The 19302-nt window shown below is 36.8% G+C and overlaps 1 protein-coding gene across 2 annotated transcripts in view; it reads right to left on the minus strand.

Moving 5' to 3' along the window:
- Positions 1-285: 285 nt before the first annotated feature.
- The window catches only part of Fyttd1 (forty-two-three domain containing 1), a 29405-nt gene continuing 10388 nt past the window's right edge, over positions 286-19302 (minus strand). Inside the window, exons 3-8 of one of the 2 annotated variants that reach the window (XM_028752298.1) lie at positions 14039-14187; positions 10172-10381; positions 9711-9772; positions 7726-7800; positions 5879-6005; positions 286-3093 (exon numbers count right to left, since the gene is read on the minus strand). In XM_028752298.1, coding sequence (XP_028608131.1) covers positions 2995-3093; positions 5879-6005; positions 7726-7800; positions 9711-9772; positions 10172-10381; positions 14039-14187 — 722 coding nt within the window. In that variant the 3' untranslated portion in view covers positions 286-2994. The remainder of the gene's footprint in view (positions 3094-5878; positions 6006-7725; positions 7801-9710; positions 9773-10171; positions 10382-14038; positions 14188-19302) is intronic. The other variant, XM_028752299.1, reaches the window with a different exon arrangement.

Consider the following 19302-nt stretch of genomic DNA (forward strand, 5'->3'; position numbering starts at 1 on the left):
TAAAAAGTTTATGTTTAAAAATATATGACAGATTCGAACACTAGTCTTTTTCCTCTGTGTGCTACTTTTTTTTGAGATGGGGCTTAGAATTAGCAATCATCTTCCTGGTGTACACTGGAAACATTGGCCTTTCCTAATGAATGAGTTTCAGTAACTTCAATATTAATGTAAGTTAAGTAGGAATTATCATTGAAAGAATAGATTTACTAAGCATACCACAAATGCTGACATAGGGCTATTATTAATTTTTAGGTATCTGACACATTAAATACCACAAAACTACTGTCTATGTATGAAGCCATTTATTGTCCACTGAGAATTATAAGACATGAGGCTCAAAACCTGACTGTTAAATGCGTCTTAGGAAATGTCCGGCGTCACTTTCCTAAGATGTAAGAAGAGGGACTGATGAAGACCATCTAAAGGCTCATCTACTTCTGTGCTCTGCACTGGAACAGTGACTCTCTTCAATTCCCCTCGGTGACCTCAAGTTGGAACATCATGTCACCTATGCATGAAATGGTCAAAAGTCAGAGGAACAACAAGAGTGGAAATTTAGCTGATCAGCAACTTCAAATCCCAGAAATCATAAATAAAACCACTACAAGATGCTTTGTAGCACAGAACAATCTAAAAAACCACAACTCAATCTTTATAGCTCAGAATAACTCATGTGAAACCTGTTACATTTTATTTGTCAAAAATGAACAGCTTCAGAACAAATCTAATGTAACTTTTCCAAAAAACACCAAAAAGTACAGTGTAAAGCACCTCCTCATTAAATACAAACTTTCACTTTGTGATGCACTGCATCAATGTTTTGCATACACCTTGATGCAAAGGAAATTTTAAGTTGCACCCTGTTTAAATAAAAAAAAAAAAAAAAGGCTTCAAGAACTGAACAAGGATGACTATAATCACATTCCAAGACAGGAAATTTTCCTCCAACAAAGCATATTGTTTTGTTTATATACATGTCAGCACTCAAGAGTTTTAACTTAGTTGTACCAAAGGCAAAATCTGAACAAAAAATTAAATTACAGATGCATGAAGAGCAAACATTTACTATACCAAAGATACTGGTTTTCAATGTAGTTAAGTGTCAACATTTGGGTGGTTTTTAAGATTTTCCAAAAATGGAATTACTAATACCTCTTTATAATAATATTTAAAACAAAAAGAAACAAAGACTTTTATATCATATTTTAAAAACTGTTCCAAAGATAGTGTTCATGCTCAGTTGTTTTTCCTTTGCTTTAAAATAAGCTACCAGCAAACCACTCTAAAATGTTTTATTTCTGAACCAAATATAAATATTCATATTGGCAAAAATGTTTTATAATGAGTCCTTGGCCTCAATGAAAAGCATTACAGCTAAGGAGAAACTGGAGTTTACTTTCAAATTCTGTGATTAGCCTCCAAAACCCTTTCTCAAGTACAAGTACTGGCAGATAACAGATGCTGAGAAAGATTTAGATCTTTGGTATAAGCATGACATTGTTGCTGATTTTGCTACGACTAGCACAAGCCAGTAAGAAACTTGAAGAACATCAAAGACAATGAAGTCTTGGACACAATGAAGGCAGGCAGGAAGTATAGTGCCCTGTCTTTACAGGAGCAATCAATAGCAGAGACTTAAACACCCACTCACACTTGAAATCATAACAAAACAAAAGGTCAGGCTTCCAAACGACCACACTTGATAATTTGTAGCTGGGACCCGCTGCTGCATATTGGCATTTCACTGAATTTCTGACCTGTGACCATGTGAGCACTCTCAGCACTGTCTTGGCACAGCAAACCTCCAGAGTAAGAAAAGAAAACCCTTTCTCCCTATAATGTCTGAACTTTGAGCAATAGAAGAAACAGAATGTGTATAGTCAAGTGTAACTTCATTATAATTTTGATTTTTTTTCCCTTTGTGACACACAAGTAGATTTTTGTTTGGGGAGTTATAAATTATTGAACTTATCAAGTCTAAAAGCTTTACAAAAGAACCTTTTGAATATGAACCATAGGACTTTATATCTAGTAAGTGTACTGTCAAAATACCCAAGGATTCAACTCATTTTAAAAATTGTAATTCTTGTAAGCATCATTTATAGAAGAACCTACAGACACTAGACTCAAGATAGAAGTAAATCCAGATAGTATAACTATGACTCAGGTTTTTATTTTTTCCCATTTCCAATCCTTCAGTTTGCTAACGCCTTTCATGTTTTCTCCATTTATACTAAACATAAACTTTTCATGTTTTCTCCATTTATACTAAACATAAACTATCAGGGTTTTGCATTAGGCATCTCCTCCAACGACCTATCAGGTAACTTTGTAAATAAGCAATTACAGCACTGACACATTTTGGTCTGAGACTAATCCTGAGAGCCACATTTTTTTATTAAAAGTTTAATACTAAGTGCTTAGAACTCAGGGAGTTTAATCTAACAATAACTGAAAAATGAACCAAGTTCCAAATACTTCCATAAGCCTCGAAAGTCAAAACCAAAACTCTCCTACAGTTTAAAAAACACCAGTAATGATAGAAAGGCAGCTGTCCTTGTCACACCAACACATGAATGGGTAAGTAACAACCCAGAGGTGTATGTACTCTTATTTCTCAAGTTTAAGATTTACCATGGCAAAGCCTAAAACCTGGATAAAAGTGATGAGATCTGAAATACCACGCTCATAAAAATAATCAATTTTTATCTTTCTGTCTTCCTTCTGCTTCACAGGGAATCAAAGAAGTCAACAGAGAACTGCTTTGTTTGGGCCAACCATGAAATCTTTAAGAACAGATAGGTATATTCCCTGCTATTCTTTCAGGGCATTATTTATACATTAAAAAACAAAACAAAACAAAAAACCTTCAAAAATAAAGTTATTTAGGCTTGTGAATATTCTGAAGTAAAGTTTCTTGAACTTCTCCGATGAGCTCTTCAAGCAAATCAACTTTTCAAACAGTCAACACTTAAAAGTTCCTTGGACACGGATCTATCCCACAGTCACAAAGCGGTTTCCTCCTTTGCTGAACGTGAGGGTGGCTCTTTGCTCTTTCAGTATCCCAAACCGTTCATTCAAAGTCATCCCTGTCTATAGAAAAGGAGGAAAACATTAACTTAATTGAAACAAAACAAAACACCACCGATTTCCTTTATATGTGGTCTTAAAATTAATAGTAATTAGTAGTAACAGTATACAACATCTTAAATTGTTGTGTATAATTTCAATTGATGCTAACAAAAATAAGCTATACATCATTGAGTTGCCTATTAGTAGCTTTTAAACTCAGAAGTAGGCAGTCCAAGGCTCCTTATCTCCAATCCTTTAATATCTATCTGCATTTACAAGCATACACATACTACCGCTACTGTCTATATAAAATACATACAAAATACCTCAATCTGAATTAATCTGAAGCTCTGCAAACTGGTGTTGGGACACACACACATTTGATTACATCACCCAGGAAGGAAAGGCAGGTGAATCTATGAACTTAATACCAGACTGATCCACACAGAGTTTCAGGCTAAGAATATACTGTGAGACTCTGTCTCAAAAAAAAAAACAAAAAACAAAAAAAAAAAACGTAGAAGAAAGAAAGAAACAAAGAAAGAAACAAAGAAAGAGAAAAAAAAGAGAAGAAAATACAAAACAACAAAAAAGTTATTTTAGCCAGAAATGGTGTCCTACTCCTACTATCCCAAGAGGCTGAGGAAGAAGAGTTTGTATTAAGCCACCCTGGGCTGCAGTGTGAGACTATGATGTAAAAAACAATAGAAGCACAGTTATTGCGACTTCTGAATATTTCAAAATAAAGCTTTAAATTGAGTGCTCTATAAAAATTTAAGTAAAATTCTGTTTTTTATTAACAAATAACAAAATGCTTCCAAACAGAAAAGAAATTAAGAATAGGATCAAAATAAAACAGAACAAATTTGTCTCTCTTTTTTTCTCCATATCTTGTGTTAGGAATTACACCAAGAACTTTGTCTATTCTAAACATGTACTCTCTAACTAAACAAAACCAAGTTTTCTCCCCACACTTCTAATCTTAAATTCCAGGACCTTATTTCTACCAAACTGTTTCCCAAAGAAGTATATGATAATATTCAACATAAATTCATAGGAAAAACTCACAGCAAATTAGAAAGACAGGAACTCCCTTAACCTGACAATCTACAATAAACATAAGGCTAGCAGTTATCTATCTATCTATCTATCTATCTATCTATCTATCTATCTATCTATCTATCTAATTTTTTTTAACTTAAGAACTATTTCTTAGCTCAGTGGTGGTGGCACATACCTTTAATCCCAACACTCGGGAGGCTGATGGATCTCTGTGAGTCTGAGGCCAGCCTGGTCTACATAGTGAATTGCAGGACAGCCAGGGCTATTACACTAAGAGACTGTCTGGAACAACAACAACAACAACAACAACAACAAAAGAACTATTTTTTAGAGTTTAAGAGGAAAAACTGTCCCAGCACTTGGGAAACAGAGGCAGACGGATTTCTGAGTTCGAGGCCAGCCTGGTCTACAGAGTGAGTTCCAGGACAGCCAGAGCTACACAGAGAAACCCTGTCTGGAAAAACAAAAAACAAAAAACAAAAAACCAAAAAAAAAAAAAAAAGAAGAAAAACTGCAGTGTAGACAAGCTGTAATTCTCAGCATGTGACAAAGAAGCAAAATGGAAAACAGCTATAGGATAGGGGTGGGCTGTTCTCAGAGCAGAGTGAGAAGGCCCAGAGTGTCAGGGCAAGCATTCGTGGGACTGGGCAGTACCTGAAGAAATAGCAAAGGCAAAAGGCAAGTTATACTTTTGAGTTCAAACTCAGAAAAGTGGGCAAGCTTAGCTATAAAATATGGTCAAACTTCTTTTACCTCAGGCAGGACACAGCAAGCACACAAGCCTTACTAACTCTACCAAACTCTGCAGTGGATGTGCTAGCCATTAGAGTAAAACAAGAAAAAGGGTTTAAACACTAGAAAAGAATTTAGAGAATGAAGAAGTACTTATATAGAAAAAACTCTAAAGAATTCAGATTTACTATAAAATTAAACAATTAAAAAAGAGTAGTTGACCAAAGTGTTTCACTTTTATCTTTTTAAAGATTTGTTTGTATTTTATGTATGTGGCCATTTTGCATGTACATCTGCATACCAAAAGAGGGCCATTACAGATGGTTATAAGTTGTGGATACTGGAAACTGAACTCAGGACCTCTGAGAGAGCAGCCAGTGCTCTTAACCACTGAGTCATCTCTCCAGCCCCATGAAGTTAATTTAATTAGCTCAAAGAGTACAACAGTACACAAACTGTCAAAATCACAGTGAAATGCCACTCTAATCTGTCACCATACAGATAAAGTGACACATAATAAAAAATGTTGACAAAAATGTTGACAAGTTTAGAAACCCCATATATACTGTAGGAATATAAAGAATACAGTCATCTCTTTGGAAAATAGCTTGGTAGTTTCTAAAAAGGTTAAATGTAAAGTTAGCATACTGTCTACCAAAATCTATCAAGTGTATCCATTGGCATTTACTACCTACCCCAAAAGAAAACATGCTAATAGCCAAAGAACACAAAAACTTCCAGGTAATTAAAGAATACATAATGTGACATATACATGCGATGAATACCATCCAAATAATACAAAGAAAATGTTAATATGGATAAAACTTTAAGTCATGGTAAATATAATAAGATCTGATTTAAATAAAATGTCAAACAGGCAATCTAGAAGAGTGCCCAGGGAATGGGAAAGTGCTAGACCATCCTGCTTAACGTACATACAAGGCTTTTGGTTATCACAAGGCTGTCTGTCTGTCAATGATCCAAAGAAACATAGGAGGGAACAATCTTTTACCTGTTTTCCCACACTATTTATGTCAAACTGTAGAGGGACGCCTTTAGGAACTTTCTTAACATCAGACTGTTCTCTTTTTGTCAAGAATGAGGGCACAGCAGTACGAGTTAATCGTGGTTTCTGAGTTCTAGCAAAGGGAAAAAAAATGTTTAAATTAGCTTAGCCAACAAAGTACTCAACATTTCTTCACACATGTTCAAATGAATTAGGGCTGTTACAATATTCTCTCAAAAAATAAAAATAATAGTGCCAGCTTCTGACAGACTACTCTTAATTACCAAAATGTATAACTGCTCATAGAATTCCTTTTCAAGTCTAACTACATTTCCATTTCATGTGCATGAGTGTTTGTCTCCGTGTATACATGTGCACCATATGGATGCAGAGACCATGAAGCTGAGAAGAGGGTGCTGGAGCCCTTGGGATTCAAGTTACACAGGATTGTGATCTGCCTTATGGGTGCTGAGAATTGAACTCAGATCTTACACAGGAAAAGTCAGTCATGACTCCTGCCCTATCTGTAAAACTTTTTTTTTTTTTGGTTTTTCAAGACAGGGTTTCTCTGTGTAGCCCTGGCTGTCCTGGAACTCACTCTGTAGACCAGGCTAGCCTCGAACTCAGAAATCCGCCTGCCTCTGCCTCCCAAGTGCTGGGATTAAAGGCTTGCGCCACCACCGCCCCTTTGTAAAACATTTTTAACAAGTCAAATAACTGGTGATTTCTAAGTTGTGATCTTTAAATTAAAGTAACCTGTATTTTTAGTGTAATACATATAGTGAAATAGTTAACTATATTAAGTCCACCTTGATAAGATACACTATAAAACCCTTAAAGAGAAAGCAAGTCTGTATGATATCAAGTCTGTATGATATCAAAGTAATGACATTCAAACTACACAGGGGGAGGAGGGGAAGAGTAGTAAGCACAGGTGTCACCTCACTTACATACACATTTCAAAGGACACATTTGTTCTACAGACACAGAACTCTATGTGTTCTATGTGTACATGTGGCAGCCAGAGGTCAATTATCAGGTGTTTCTCTATCCCTCGCCACCTTATTTATTTATGTATTTTTTGATAAAATCTCTCACCAAGCCTGATGCTCAGTATCTGGCTGTACTGGCTTGCCAGTGAGCTCCAGGGATCCACCTGTCCAGTCTGCCTCTGCTCCTACCCCTCCACCCCCATGCTGAGACTGCACATTCATGTTGCCACACCTGGGTTTCTATGTGAGGCCTGGGGATACAAACTCAGTGCAACGTGCTTGTAGCAAGCACTTTACCACTAAGCCATCTCCCCAACTCATGAACACAATTTCTGAAAGCAAACAAGCAGAAATGGTGGCATGTATCTGTTTCCTCAGCACTCAGGAGCTTAAGACAAGAAGTTTAAAAGTTCAAGGCTGGTCTAGGCTACATAGAAGGATCATCCGACACAAAATTGGTAATATTTGTATTACGTATACAGATACATATGAATGGGTGTTTTGGGGGGATGGAGAGCCAGGAAGCAAGGGAGATTTTTCTCACTTGACCCTATATGATTTCCAGTTTTATCTGAGACATGGCCTCAGTCTATACTTGAGCTAATCTTGAACTTACTATGTATCTAAACCTAGTCTTAGAACTCATGGCAATCCTTCTGCCTTAGCCTCCCCAAGTACTGGGAATATAGGCCTGGCTAATGTTACAATTCTTTATCCTTGCATCTCATTTTATCCTGCTTTATATAGTATATTCTGAGCACAAGTCCAGTACTTTTCACTTTCCCATCATATATCAAGAGGTTACAATTTTTCAAGAAAGAAAAAAAGGAAAAAAAAAAAAGGAAGAAAAAAAAAACTTACACCGGACACTGTACAGCTCCAGGATTGTCAATGGATACAGTCAAAATTCCTCCATTTGTGGTGGAAGTACGCCATCTAGGTTTGAAATTTTTTTTCTTAAAAGCTTATAAATCTTACAGAATATCCCACTGAAAGATATTTATTCTGTCTCTCTGCCCATCTATCTGTCTTACTTCACCAACCAAGTGTTCCACTACCAAGATAAAATCTCAACCCTGAACTATATACATTTCAAAGTAGCCATTATATTTTAGTTTAAAACACACACAGAGATGCTGGATCCCAACAGGATCTTAGGTATAAGAACTGAAAATACGGATTTCTTAGGTGTTTATCAAAGTAATGAATATAAAATGATTTTTAAAAGCTAAGTGCAGAGGAGAATCTAATGAAACCAGACAGTCTTCATTTCTCATCTAGAGGTACTCTGACCTTTCCTATTGTCAGCGATAGTCGGTTACTTTTAATTTACTAAACAGGATGTTTACATAAAAAGTTCTTCCTAAGATGAAAGAAGGCCTTCAGCTTTCCTACCTATTTCCTACCTCTAACTATTTTCATGGCTGTATTATTTATTGTTTTCCTTTTCATTGTAACTTAAAACTACAGTTCCAATGGTAGCTTTTTTTTTTTTAATAAATCTATTTATTTTATGTATGTAAGTACACTGTAGTTCTCTTCAGACACACCAGAAGAGGGCACCAGCTCTCATTACAGATGGTTGTGAGCCACCATGTGGTTGCTGGGAATTGAACTCAAGACCTCTGGAAGAGCAGTCAGTGCTCTTAACCTCTGAGTCATCTCGCCAGCCCCCAGTGGTGTCTTAATTCGTCTGTTCTGTACAAACATTTAGTAGCTTCTTTAGTCCTGTCTACTTTTCCCCACTTTATATTTCCCACTTCTCCTCCTCATCGCTGGCTCTCATTGTGTCGTCCAGGACTTGTCTTTCTGGGTCAGCTGTCTCAACACTGAAATTACAGGTGAATGTCACCATTACTGTAAGCTCTACCTTTATATTTATTTATGTTAGCCCAAATCTGGCACTTCTATTATAATTTCCCCAAACTCACTCTCTTTTGCTTTATCTAGTTTTACTCTCAAGGCCCAAAACAAATAAATAATGCCAGGCATGCTGGCACACCATGTAACCCCAGCACTTGAGAGGTGGAGGCAAGAAAATAAGGAGTTCAAGGCTAAGCTCAGATACACGTTGAATCTTGAAGCATATGAGACCTTCCCCAGCATAAACAAACAGTGTGTGTGTATATATGTGTGTGTATATATATATAATCACTAGTATGGAAATGTGTGTTGGTGAAGTAAGCAGACTATTATTTTCTTCTTATAGTTTTTGTCTCCTGTGCTAAAGGTCACTGCCAGCATCAGGTTCAAGCAATTCCCTACGCTGCTCAAAATCACACTGCACTGTACTTATTGCACATCTAGATTGTGACCTTTTATTATTTTTTTACATATTATTTTACAAAAATGTAACTGCTATTTTTAAAGAAATTACAAATTTTGATCTCTTTGTTTGAAACAGAGCACTATACAATTCATACTTGGGAAGAATAATGGACAGAAACTTACTTTTAAAAAACTCTATGGGATTTTATTCTAGTCATTCCCTAAACAAGTTCACTTACATAAAAGAAGATACAGAGAAAGAAAAAAAAAAAAGAAAGAAAGGGAGGTGTAGGAGAGAAGGAAGGTGAAAGAAGGAAAACTATACCATTCAATTGGAATAAATCATGAAGAGTTCAGTAATTCGGTAGATACTAAACTGACATTTGCAACCTGGTTCACCTGGGGACTACAGACGTAACTCAGTGGTTATCTAGCATCTGAGGGCCATGGTCCTGTTGACCTACTGCAGGAAGAATTCCATTTTGGGTTTTATTTCTTGCACACTGGGACAGATGACAATTCGAATAGCTAGTATCTTATAAATTCAGAAACAACATCTTATGCAGATTGAAACTTACTGGCGCGTTCTCTTTGCTGCCATATCATCTATCAGCAGTTCCGTGTTCAACTGGGTCTGAACCTAAAAGGAAAATAAAAACAACAAAAACTCCCAGAAGATCTCATAGAAAACAGAGTAGTTAAGTCTAATGGGCTATCATGCAATAAAAAAAAAAAAAAATACAACCCAGGGTAAACATGAGCATAAACTTAGGAAGGGCCTGCGCTATGCTGGCAAAACCCTGTTAGGGATCACTGGGTTAGAAAAAGTACAAACACAAGTTTATTAGTAAATAACCAAGCTAAATTATTATAAGACACCAGCAAGACAAGAAATAGAAAAAAACATATATTAACAGAAAGAATTAATCTAGTGTCTTGTTTTTCACACTAACCCTAACCTCCCTCAACAACAAGCCAAGCCTATGATTGCTAAAGGATCCATGTGAGTAGGGAAAGGACAAGCAGGGCTTTCTAATACCTTCAGGCCTCTTCTGAAAAGAAAGGTTGCCTGACGAGTGTCTTTCTGATGACTTAATTTATTTCCACTCCTGGTAAAATTAGCTGGAATGTTATTTTTTCTGTTTAACTGATTGGGTCTCTTGAGAACTGCAACTGGTTTCCTTTGCACTTCATTTTGTCTCAGAAGGCTTGTCTTCCTTTTTAATGCTGGAAAATATCGTTCTATATTCTTTCAGAAGGGAAGACAACTATGTTAATCAGACTAACATTTGTTATATACCGTACTACAATTAAAAAAACTTTTTTTGGTTGTTATTTTTGTTTTTTTGAGATAGGGTCTCACTATAAAGCCTTGGCTGTCCTGGAACTTATTATGTATACCAGGCTGGCCTTGAACTCAGAGAGATCCGCCTGCTTCTGTCTCATGAGTGTTGGGGATAAGATGTGTGCCAACATGCCTAACATTTCTTAATGCACAATGGCAGAGCTCCCAAACTGCTTCAATACAGTAAGGAAGATGGATAAACTAAAATTATTTGAAATTTTCATAAATGACTGAAAAGATGACAACCACATTACATGTAAAATACAGATACAGCGGTGTGGGAAGGTGAAGTGGTGATGGGGGAAATGTTACTCATCACTCAAGAAAAGAATCAGAGGCGCACTGAGGAGTCTTGGGTGACTAGGGAGGAGTAATGCCTTGAAGGGAATTGTGACAAGCCACTCTCTCCCCGGTTCTGGCTGTGAGATTAGCATTTTGCTTCTTTAGTCTCCTGTTATGACCTATTTCACCAGAGCCCAAAGCCATGAGCTCGGCTGCCCCTCCACTCAGCAGCACGACCCTAAAAGTAAGGCAGAAACAAGCCTTGCTCCTTCATTATTTCAAGTGCTTTATTACGATAATAAAAAGTTGACTAACACATTATGTAAAAAGATAAAGGCCAATTTCCAAAACAAGTACATAAAAACGAGGTCTTAAAACAAAGATACTGAAGTATAATTGATTGGGGTAGAATTTAATAAAAATCAAACATGAAATGTCTTTTTTTTCCTTCATATGTATGTAAACTATATCCATCATGAAATCCTAATTCAAGCTTCCATATTTTCTACAAAGATGTCTCCAAACTCCTTAACTGTATGGACCATTTCTTATATATTATCTGCATTTTCCTATTGCTTTAATCATGAGAAGTACTTAATAAAAAAATGACAATGATTTAAAAAAAAAACAGTACTTAAATATTTTCTTTGCATATTTAACTTGGATTTATTTATTGTTTTTCCTCCCCCACCCCTCTTCTTTCTGACAGGGTCCCTCTACATTTTCCTCACTATCCTGACACCCACTCTGTAACTCACAGAGAACCCTGCCTCTGCCTCCTGAGTGCTGAGTTTAAAGGCATGTACCACAACACCTAGACTATGTATTTGTTTTCTTGAGATAGGATTATACTATGTAGCCCAAGCTAGCCTCTTCCAAGTTCCATAGTCTTTAAGTGCTAGGATTATGATGGGATCCACAGTTGGTTCAATTTTTGTTTTAAATAGATCTTTATTCATTTACTTATGTGTGTGGTAGACATATGTGCAGAAGGATATATCCCCCCCACCCCACTCTGTGTGTGCGTGTGCGTGTGTGTGTGTAGGACAGAGGCAATACCAGGTATCTTCTTCAACAGTTCTCAACTATATTTTTGGAGAAAGAATCTCACTGAATATAAAACTCACTGATTCCAGACAAACTGACTGGGTGGTCAGCAAGGCCCAGGGATCCACCTGTCTCCATGTCTCCATTTCTTAGATTACAGGCTGCTTTATGTGGATTGAACAAAGGTCCACATGTTTGCATAGCAAGTGCCATCCTGAACCTTCTTCCTAGCACTGCTCCATTGATTCTTAGAGAGTATTTAGAAAAGAAAGAAATGTAGAAACAAGGAAAACGATTATCAAACACGCACACACACACACACACAATTAGACTAATATCCCATTCCGATCATTTTCCTTATTTATGAATATTGTGTTTGGGTATGAAAATGTGCATATGCATACATGTGCTTCCAGAGAACACAAGAGGCTGTCCGTGCCCCTGGAGCTGAAGTTACAGGTGATCATAAATCTCTTGATGTAGGTGCTGGGAACTGAACTCAGATCCTCTGCAAGAGCCGTGTCTGCTCTTAACCCAGGACCAACCTCTCCATCTCCTAGTTCAAGCTTCTTTATTTTATCTTAAATGATAACACCTTGGTTGGTTTATAGATAAAAGTGAAATGCTCCTCTGTGAAACGATGTTTCCTTTAAAGTACCTGGCACACTATAGTTATTTGTTATGAATTAATTTTTAAATTTACTTATGCCAAGTATGGTGGTGAAGTCCTATAATCCAAGTCTCCCTTGGTAAGTAAAGGTGGGAGGTATCAGGAGTTCAAGTTATCTTTGGCAACACAGTGAGTCGAACAACCCCTTTCAGAGTATTTAGAAAAGAAACTACGCTTACTAAATGTGCATAGATTTCTCTTGTCATTGTTTCTTAAATACAGTAAAACAACTACTTATACAGTATTTACGCTGTAATAAGAACTACCAGTAACTGAAGGATGACTTAAAGTACATAAAACAATGGGCATATTTTATATGCAAATGCTATACTATGTAAAAGACTTTGTATAAAAGATCTTAGTATCAGAGAAGTGTCCTGGAACCAATTCCTACAGATATGGAAGAACAACTGTATTTGAGAATAAGGTATAGTTATGAATGGCAAAGATTTTTACTTAGCTATTAAAATGTTTTATGTGAGTCCCAAGGTATATTATCTAAAAAATAAAAATCAATCTGGGCATGGTATCATACACCTTTAATCCCAACACTCGGAAGAGGCAGGCCAATCTTTCTGAGTTTGAAGCTAGCCTGATACATATTGAGTTCCAGTACAGGCAGAGCTACATAACAAAGAGATCTTGTCTTAAACAAACAAACAATTTTAAACATAAAAATCAGGAGAGCATAGGCATAAAAGAACATGCCTGTAATTACAGCATTTGGGAGGTGAAGGCAGGAGTCTAAGGCTAGCCTTGGCTATATGAGATCCTGATTCAAAAAGATAAATTAAAAAAATCAAGGCTAGGGAAATATTTCAATAGTAAAATGGTTGCCTAGTTCTAAGTTTATTCTCCATTATCCAAAAGATTAAATACATAAATAAGAATAAAAATTCTCTGAAACTGGTGAGATGACCCTGTGAGTAAAAGAACCTGCTGGGCAGATACACTGACAACCATCAGTTTGTCCCCTACACCCACATAAAGGTAGAAGGAGAAAACAGACTTCCAGAGGTGTCCTCTGACTTTCATACATATGAAATGCATATATGCCTGCATACAAACAGGATATTAATTTCTTAAATATTAATAGGGGTAGGTAGGCTAGAGAGACAACTCAGCAAATAACAGGACTAGCTGATCTTGTAGAGGACCTAATTCAGTTCCCAGCACCCATGGCAGGTGGCTTACAACTGGCTGCATCTCCAGCTCCAGGGGATCTGATGTCTCTGACCTCCAAGGGCACCTGCACTCATGCAAGTGTGCACACACACACTTACAAATAAAATCTTTAAATTTTTTGAAACAATCAAAAGGATCTAAAGCTTATTCATAAAAATATTAGGATAACCAGGTGTGGTGGTACATAACTTTAATCCCAACACTTAAAAGGCACTTCTGTGAATTCAAGGCCAGCCTGATCTACACAGCAACTTCTGTAGGCCAGAAAGGACTACATACATATCTTAACAATCACTAACAAATGGGTAACAGACAGATACAAGTATAAATGGAAAATGGTATCTGGGTCAGAACTAAGCCATCATGTGACATCTTACCTTGTCACTTAGAGGTGGACGATTCATAGGACTTATTCCTTTCCGAATACCAGTTGCTTTCCTGGCTGCAAGGCCAGTGATAACTCCATAAGGACGTCTCTTTCCAGGCAGCACTCTTCCTCTACGGCTCACACTGGCTTTACCAAAACCTATAGAAGGAAAGGGCAGTAAAATGTAGGAATGCCAAGATACTTTACTTCTGAAATAAGGCGGCGCATATGGTGATGATGATTAATAAACTCAGGGTCTTATATGTGCTATACAAACACTCTACCAATAAATTATCTCTCAAACCCTAGCAGTAATTTCTCAATAGAACAATCTAAACTATACTTGTGCAACACAGTGGCCACTAGTTATTTATTTTGAAACAGGGTCCTGGATGGTCTTGAAAACTACTATGAAGATAGGGGCTAGCCTTGACTTCACAGAAATCTTTCTGCATTCCTTCCAAATGCTGTGATTATAGGTATGTTCCATTACGTTGAGCAGTGGCCAGTAATTATATGTGGCTAGTGAATAGTATGACTAGTCTGAACGAGATAATGCATGTGAAGTGTTTCATTAATGATTTTGTATTTCATGCTGAAATTGTAGCAAACTGTATATGCTTGGCTAAAGGATTCCTTGCACATGGTCACATTTAGCTGTCAGAATAGATCCGTACTGCAGTCACTAGCTCATCTTCCATTCACTTACAAGTTACAACTTGGCTTATTTCTCTCAGCCCTACTTTATTCAAATTGCTTTGCTGAAATCTTCACTGAACCTTATTTTAAACTCTGTGGCATATATATCCTGAGTTTGCTTTTCTGTTATATGGCTCTCCAATTTAAATAACTTTTTCTTTTTTTTTTCTTTTGGTTTTTTGAGACAGGGTTTCTCTGAATAGCCCTGGCTGTCCTGGAACTCACTCTGTAGACCAGGCTGGCCTCCAACTCAGAAATCCACCTGCCTCTGCCTCCCAAGTGCTGGGATTAAAGGTGTGCGCCACCGCTGCCCAGCTGAACAAAATCATTTTAAAAGCCTAAAAATGTAATGCAGATATTCCAAAAACCTAATTTTAGCTTTAACTATATTAAGTTATACTTTATTAAGTATTCTCACATGGCAAGTAAGGATGAAAACGTGAGCTCGGTCACCTTTTCACACCAGCTGAATACATATTCTTGTGTACTATTTTACAGGCTACATCAATATCATACAATGAATATTCTTCCATGTTTTGTATCCTTTTTACTTTTTTAAATATGCTATGCTCAATCTAACCAACTTAGTAATCATCTCAGGTGTGTGTTCTGTGTTTTGACAGAGGTTCCTTTAAGGTACTTCAGGCTGACATCTAACTTGTTATGTAACGAGATCCCTTTAAATTTCATTTCGGTTACTCCTAACATCTCTACACACATCCATCCTCAGCATGTTTCTAGATGATGAAATGCCAGGCCAAAGAATAATGCAAACTCTCAATAATTTATACTTATGTTACAAAAACACCCCAATTGAATGCATTTATTTGTGTTTCTAGAAGCATAAGATAGAATGCTATTTTTCTATATTATTAACAACTTTTAAAAGCTTTTATTTTTGAAAAATGTTTTGCGTATTATATTTGTTTTTTAAACATTTATTTTTGTCTTAGGTGTACAAGAGTTGCCTGTAGAAGTCAGAAGACAGGCGTCCTAAGCCCCTTGAACTGGAGTTGCAAAAGGCTGTGAGGCAGCTTACGGTGATGGGAACCGAACCTGGGTCTTCTCAAATTGCAACCAGTGTGCTCTTAGCCACTCATTAATCCTCCAGCCCCCGTATATTCCAATCTCACTAAATTCCCTTGTGCTATTCAGTTATTCTTTTTATTTTTCTTTAGTATTTTTGTTTTCAAGTGCTTGGAGCTCAACCCAAAGCCTTGTATACAGTAGAAAGTGCTCAACAACTAGCCGTACTCTCAGCCTCCTTTTTATCTGTATTGCTTAGTACTGGGGGTGGGGGGATATTATGCTTTACTTGTTAATTTGATTACCAATGAGAATAAACCTATATCTCTGGTTTTTTTAGCTATTTATATTCTTTCATTATCAATGTTCATGAAATAGATTTTGTTGTTTTTAATAAAATAAAGTCCCATATACTTGATTTACTAAATGAAGACTCAGGAGCCAGACACTATTGTAAAAGCCTGCTAGCTCAGAGAGGCAGAGAAAGCACCGAGCTGACCTTCTTACTCCACTGATATCGCAGAAGGAAAGAGCTCCTTCTCCTTCTCCACACTGTCTTAAGTACCCTTCAACTCAAAGGCCCTCCTTCTCTTTCCTGGATTTTCTTAGGTTCACTCCCTGTCAACTGTTGCTTCATCTGCCTCTTGTCCTTCAGTTGATTTTATTTAGTTTTTGCTTACAGAAAAGCTCTTGGATTAAAGGTGTGTACTAGAACTGAACCATGCCACAACAGGAAACAGGTTAGGTTTTTCCAGTTCACAATATCAGGGTTCACAATGTGATCAACTATCATACAAGATTTCTGTGACTAAGTTATGTCCTTCAGAGTTTTAAAAGGGAAATTGGCAAGTATCACACACCTTTAATCCCAGCACAAGAAAGCAGAGGCAAGTAGATCTCTGTTGAGTTCCAGGCTAGCCTGGTCTACATGGTGAGTTCCAGGACAGCCAGAGTTATGTTGAAAGACCCTGTCTCAAGAAAAACAACTCAAACAAACAAACAAACAAACAAATGGGGAATTGCATTAATTTATTATAATTAAATTTAAGAATCTTCACAGCACTTTAGTATCCAGGAATTTGATATATTATTTCAACATACAAATGTTTTCGTGTCACTAGCTAAGTGTTAGCTAAGTGAAATTTTGTTTTGTACATTTATCATACTTACCACTAGATAGTCGATATTCTATATACTTTTTTAATCAATCACATAAAGAATTCATTTCTCCTAATAATTTTTAAGCTGTCACTCATAGCGTCATAGAAAGCTATTACCGTCTTGATTACTACTTTGTTTGGTTATGTTGAGGATTAAACCCAGAGTGGCATGCATGCCGGGCCAGAGCCCTGTCATGAAGCTATACACCCCTAGTCCCTAATTACTACTTTCTTTTTCTGGTGCTGGGGATTCAGTTCAGTGTCTTATAGATGCTAGACCAGCATTCTACCACTGAGCTACATCCCAAAAGTCTTCTTCCTTCACTTAAATAGTCCTCCATTGCTTTTATGTTGTATGTGTATGTATGCACACACACAAAAACAAGATTCTGCATATGAGAGAAAACATGCAGTATTTATCTTCCTTTTTAATAAGCTATTACATGGAACTCAGTTATATAATCTTTTACATTATTTTTCTGGAGACCTTTCTTTTCCCCTTGGTACTAGAGATTGAAATTCAAAAATCTTATAAATACTATGCACAGCTCTATCCCTGAGCTGTACCTCTAGCTCCAAATTCTGTATTTTTTAACTTTAGGATTTCTAGGTGACAATTATGTCATTCCCAAATGATATCATCTTTTCAAATGAAGTAATTGTCTCAACTTTCTAAAATTTCTTTTTATTTTTAAATACTTATGTTTGTATTTTTTTTTTTAAAGATGTGGGAGTACTCTGTCTGCTTGTACGCCTGAATGCCAGAAGAGGGCATCAGATCCCTTCACAGATAGTTGTGAGCCTCCATGTGGTTGATGAGAATTGAACTCAAGATCTCTAGAAAAGTCAGGGTGCTTAACCACTAAGCCATGTCACCAGCCCTTGAAATTTCTTAATTCAACAGCAGAAATTTTTAGAGAATTAGCTAAGAAACTATGGTAATGGTATGAAGTCTCATCTTAACTTTGATTTTGGGGAGAATGGATGTAATAATGAGAGCTCTCAATTTAATTCTGATTTTTAGTGGGGAAAGACTTAGGATGACATCTGTAACATATAACAGATTTTACAACAAAAATCTCATTGTAAACTCTAAGACTAAAGTTAAAATAATTTTCTTTACTGCAGAATTTCTCAGGACTAATGTGTACTATGGATCTCAAAGAGAAAAGTAATAGCATATGTCATTCCGAAGCTTATTTTAAGTCTTGAATCTTTTTGTGTGATACTCCTCATATTCTGTAAACATTCATCCTTCTTATTTGCTGATTGGCTTTCATATAACAACCTGACGGCCAATAGCTGAACAGGAAATGGAAAGCAGAACTGTGCAGAGAAAGAGATGCTGGAAGAATTGAGAGGGGGAGATTTGCCAGCAGACATGGAAGGGACAGGATAAACTACAAAGGAGTAGAGAGATACAGACACGCACATGCTGGACTAGGCAAGCATTCCTGTGAAGAAGATGAACTAGCTGGGAGATAGCCTAAGCTAAAGATTTTCAATATAGCCCAAGCTTTTAAAATATAGAAGAGTCTGTGTCTTTATTTATATAGCTGGTTCAGGAAGCATCTATGTGCATGCGAGAATGACAATGCCTTGCTATAAATGCAGTTTTTATCTCACAGACTCCTTCAGTCTTTAGGATTCTCAAATGTTGCCTAGACAACATTTTGGCCACCTGTTATTTGGTTTGCTTTTCTACCACAAGATATTAAAGTTGTTGTTACTTTTTTTTTTAAGTGTTTATTGCACTTCTAATTTTCCTAAGTTAATATTTCAGGCAAGGGGTTAAAAAGCTTCAATTTACTTATTTCTTTCAGTCATCAAAATCCTACTGAGTATCTGCCAGTGGTTATCTGCTTTGTTAGTTAATTATCCTCTTCCCTCAAACTAACATCACTGATATCACAAGGTGGAAATCTCTTCCCAGATAGTAAAAGTCCTCCCGTCCTCCCTCCCTGTTCTCTCTCTCTCTCTCTCTCTCTCTCTCTCTCTCTCTCTCTCTCTCTGCCTCTTTCTGTGCATATTCAAAAGCAGCAGTAGTTGTTCTATTTTTAACCTGGCACATCAGCAGAGAGCCAAACCGAGTGCAACCTCAATCTCGGGAGCTTCTCAGCTTCTCCTAGATATCATTTACCTCAGGGCTTAGATCAAAACCCCACAAAGGACAACCTTTCTGATACCTCATGGATCAAATCAAATCTAACTTTACTCATAGTAGGCTTGCTCTTGGCACAACATCTTTATGTGACGTCTATAAATCTGTAAATTTAAAACTTTCTGTTGTGTACACGTGCTTTGCCTGCATGTATGTGTATGTGTGTGTGTGTGTGTGTGTGTGTGTGTGTGTGTCTGTGGTCTGTGTCTGTGTGTGTGTTGGTAGAGT

The sequence above is a fragment of the Grammomys surdaster genome, unplaced genomic scaffold, assembly GCF_004785775.1.
Source record: "Grammomys surdaster isolate TR1022 unplaced genomic scaffold, NIH_TR_1.0 125889, whole genome shotgun sequence".
Lineage (NCBI taxonomy): Eukaryota > Metazoa > Chordata > Mammalia > Rodentia > Muridae > Grammomys > Grammomys surdaster.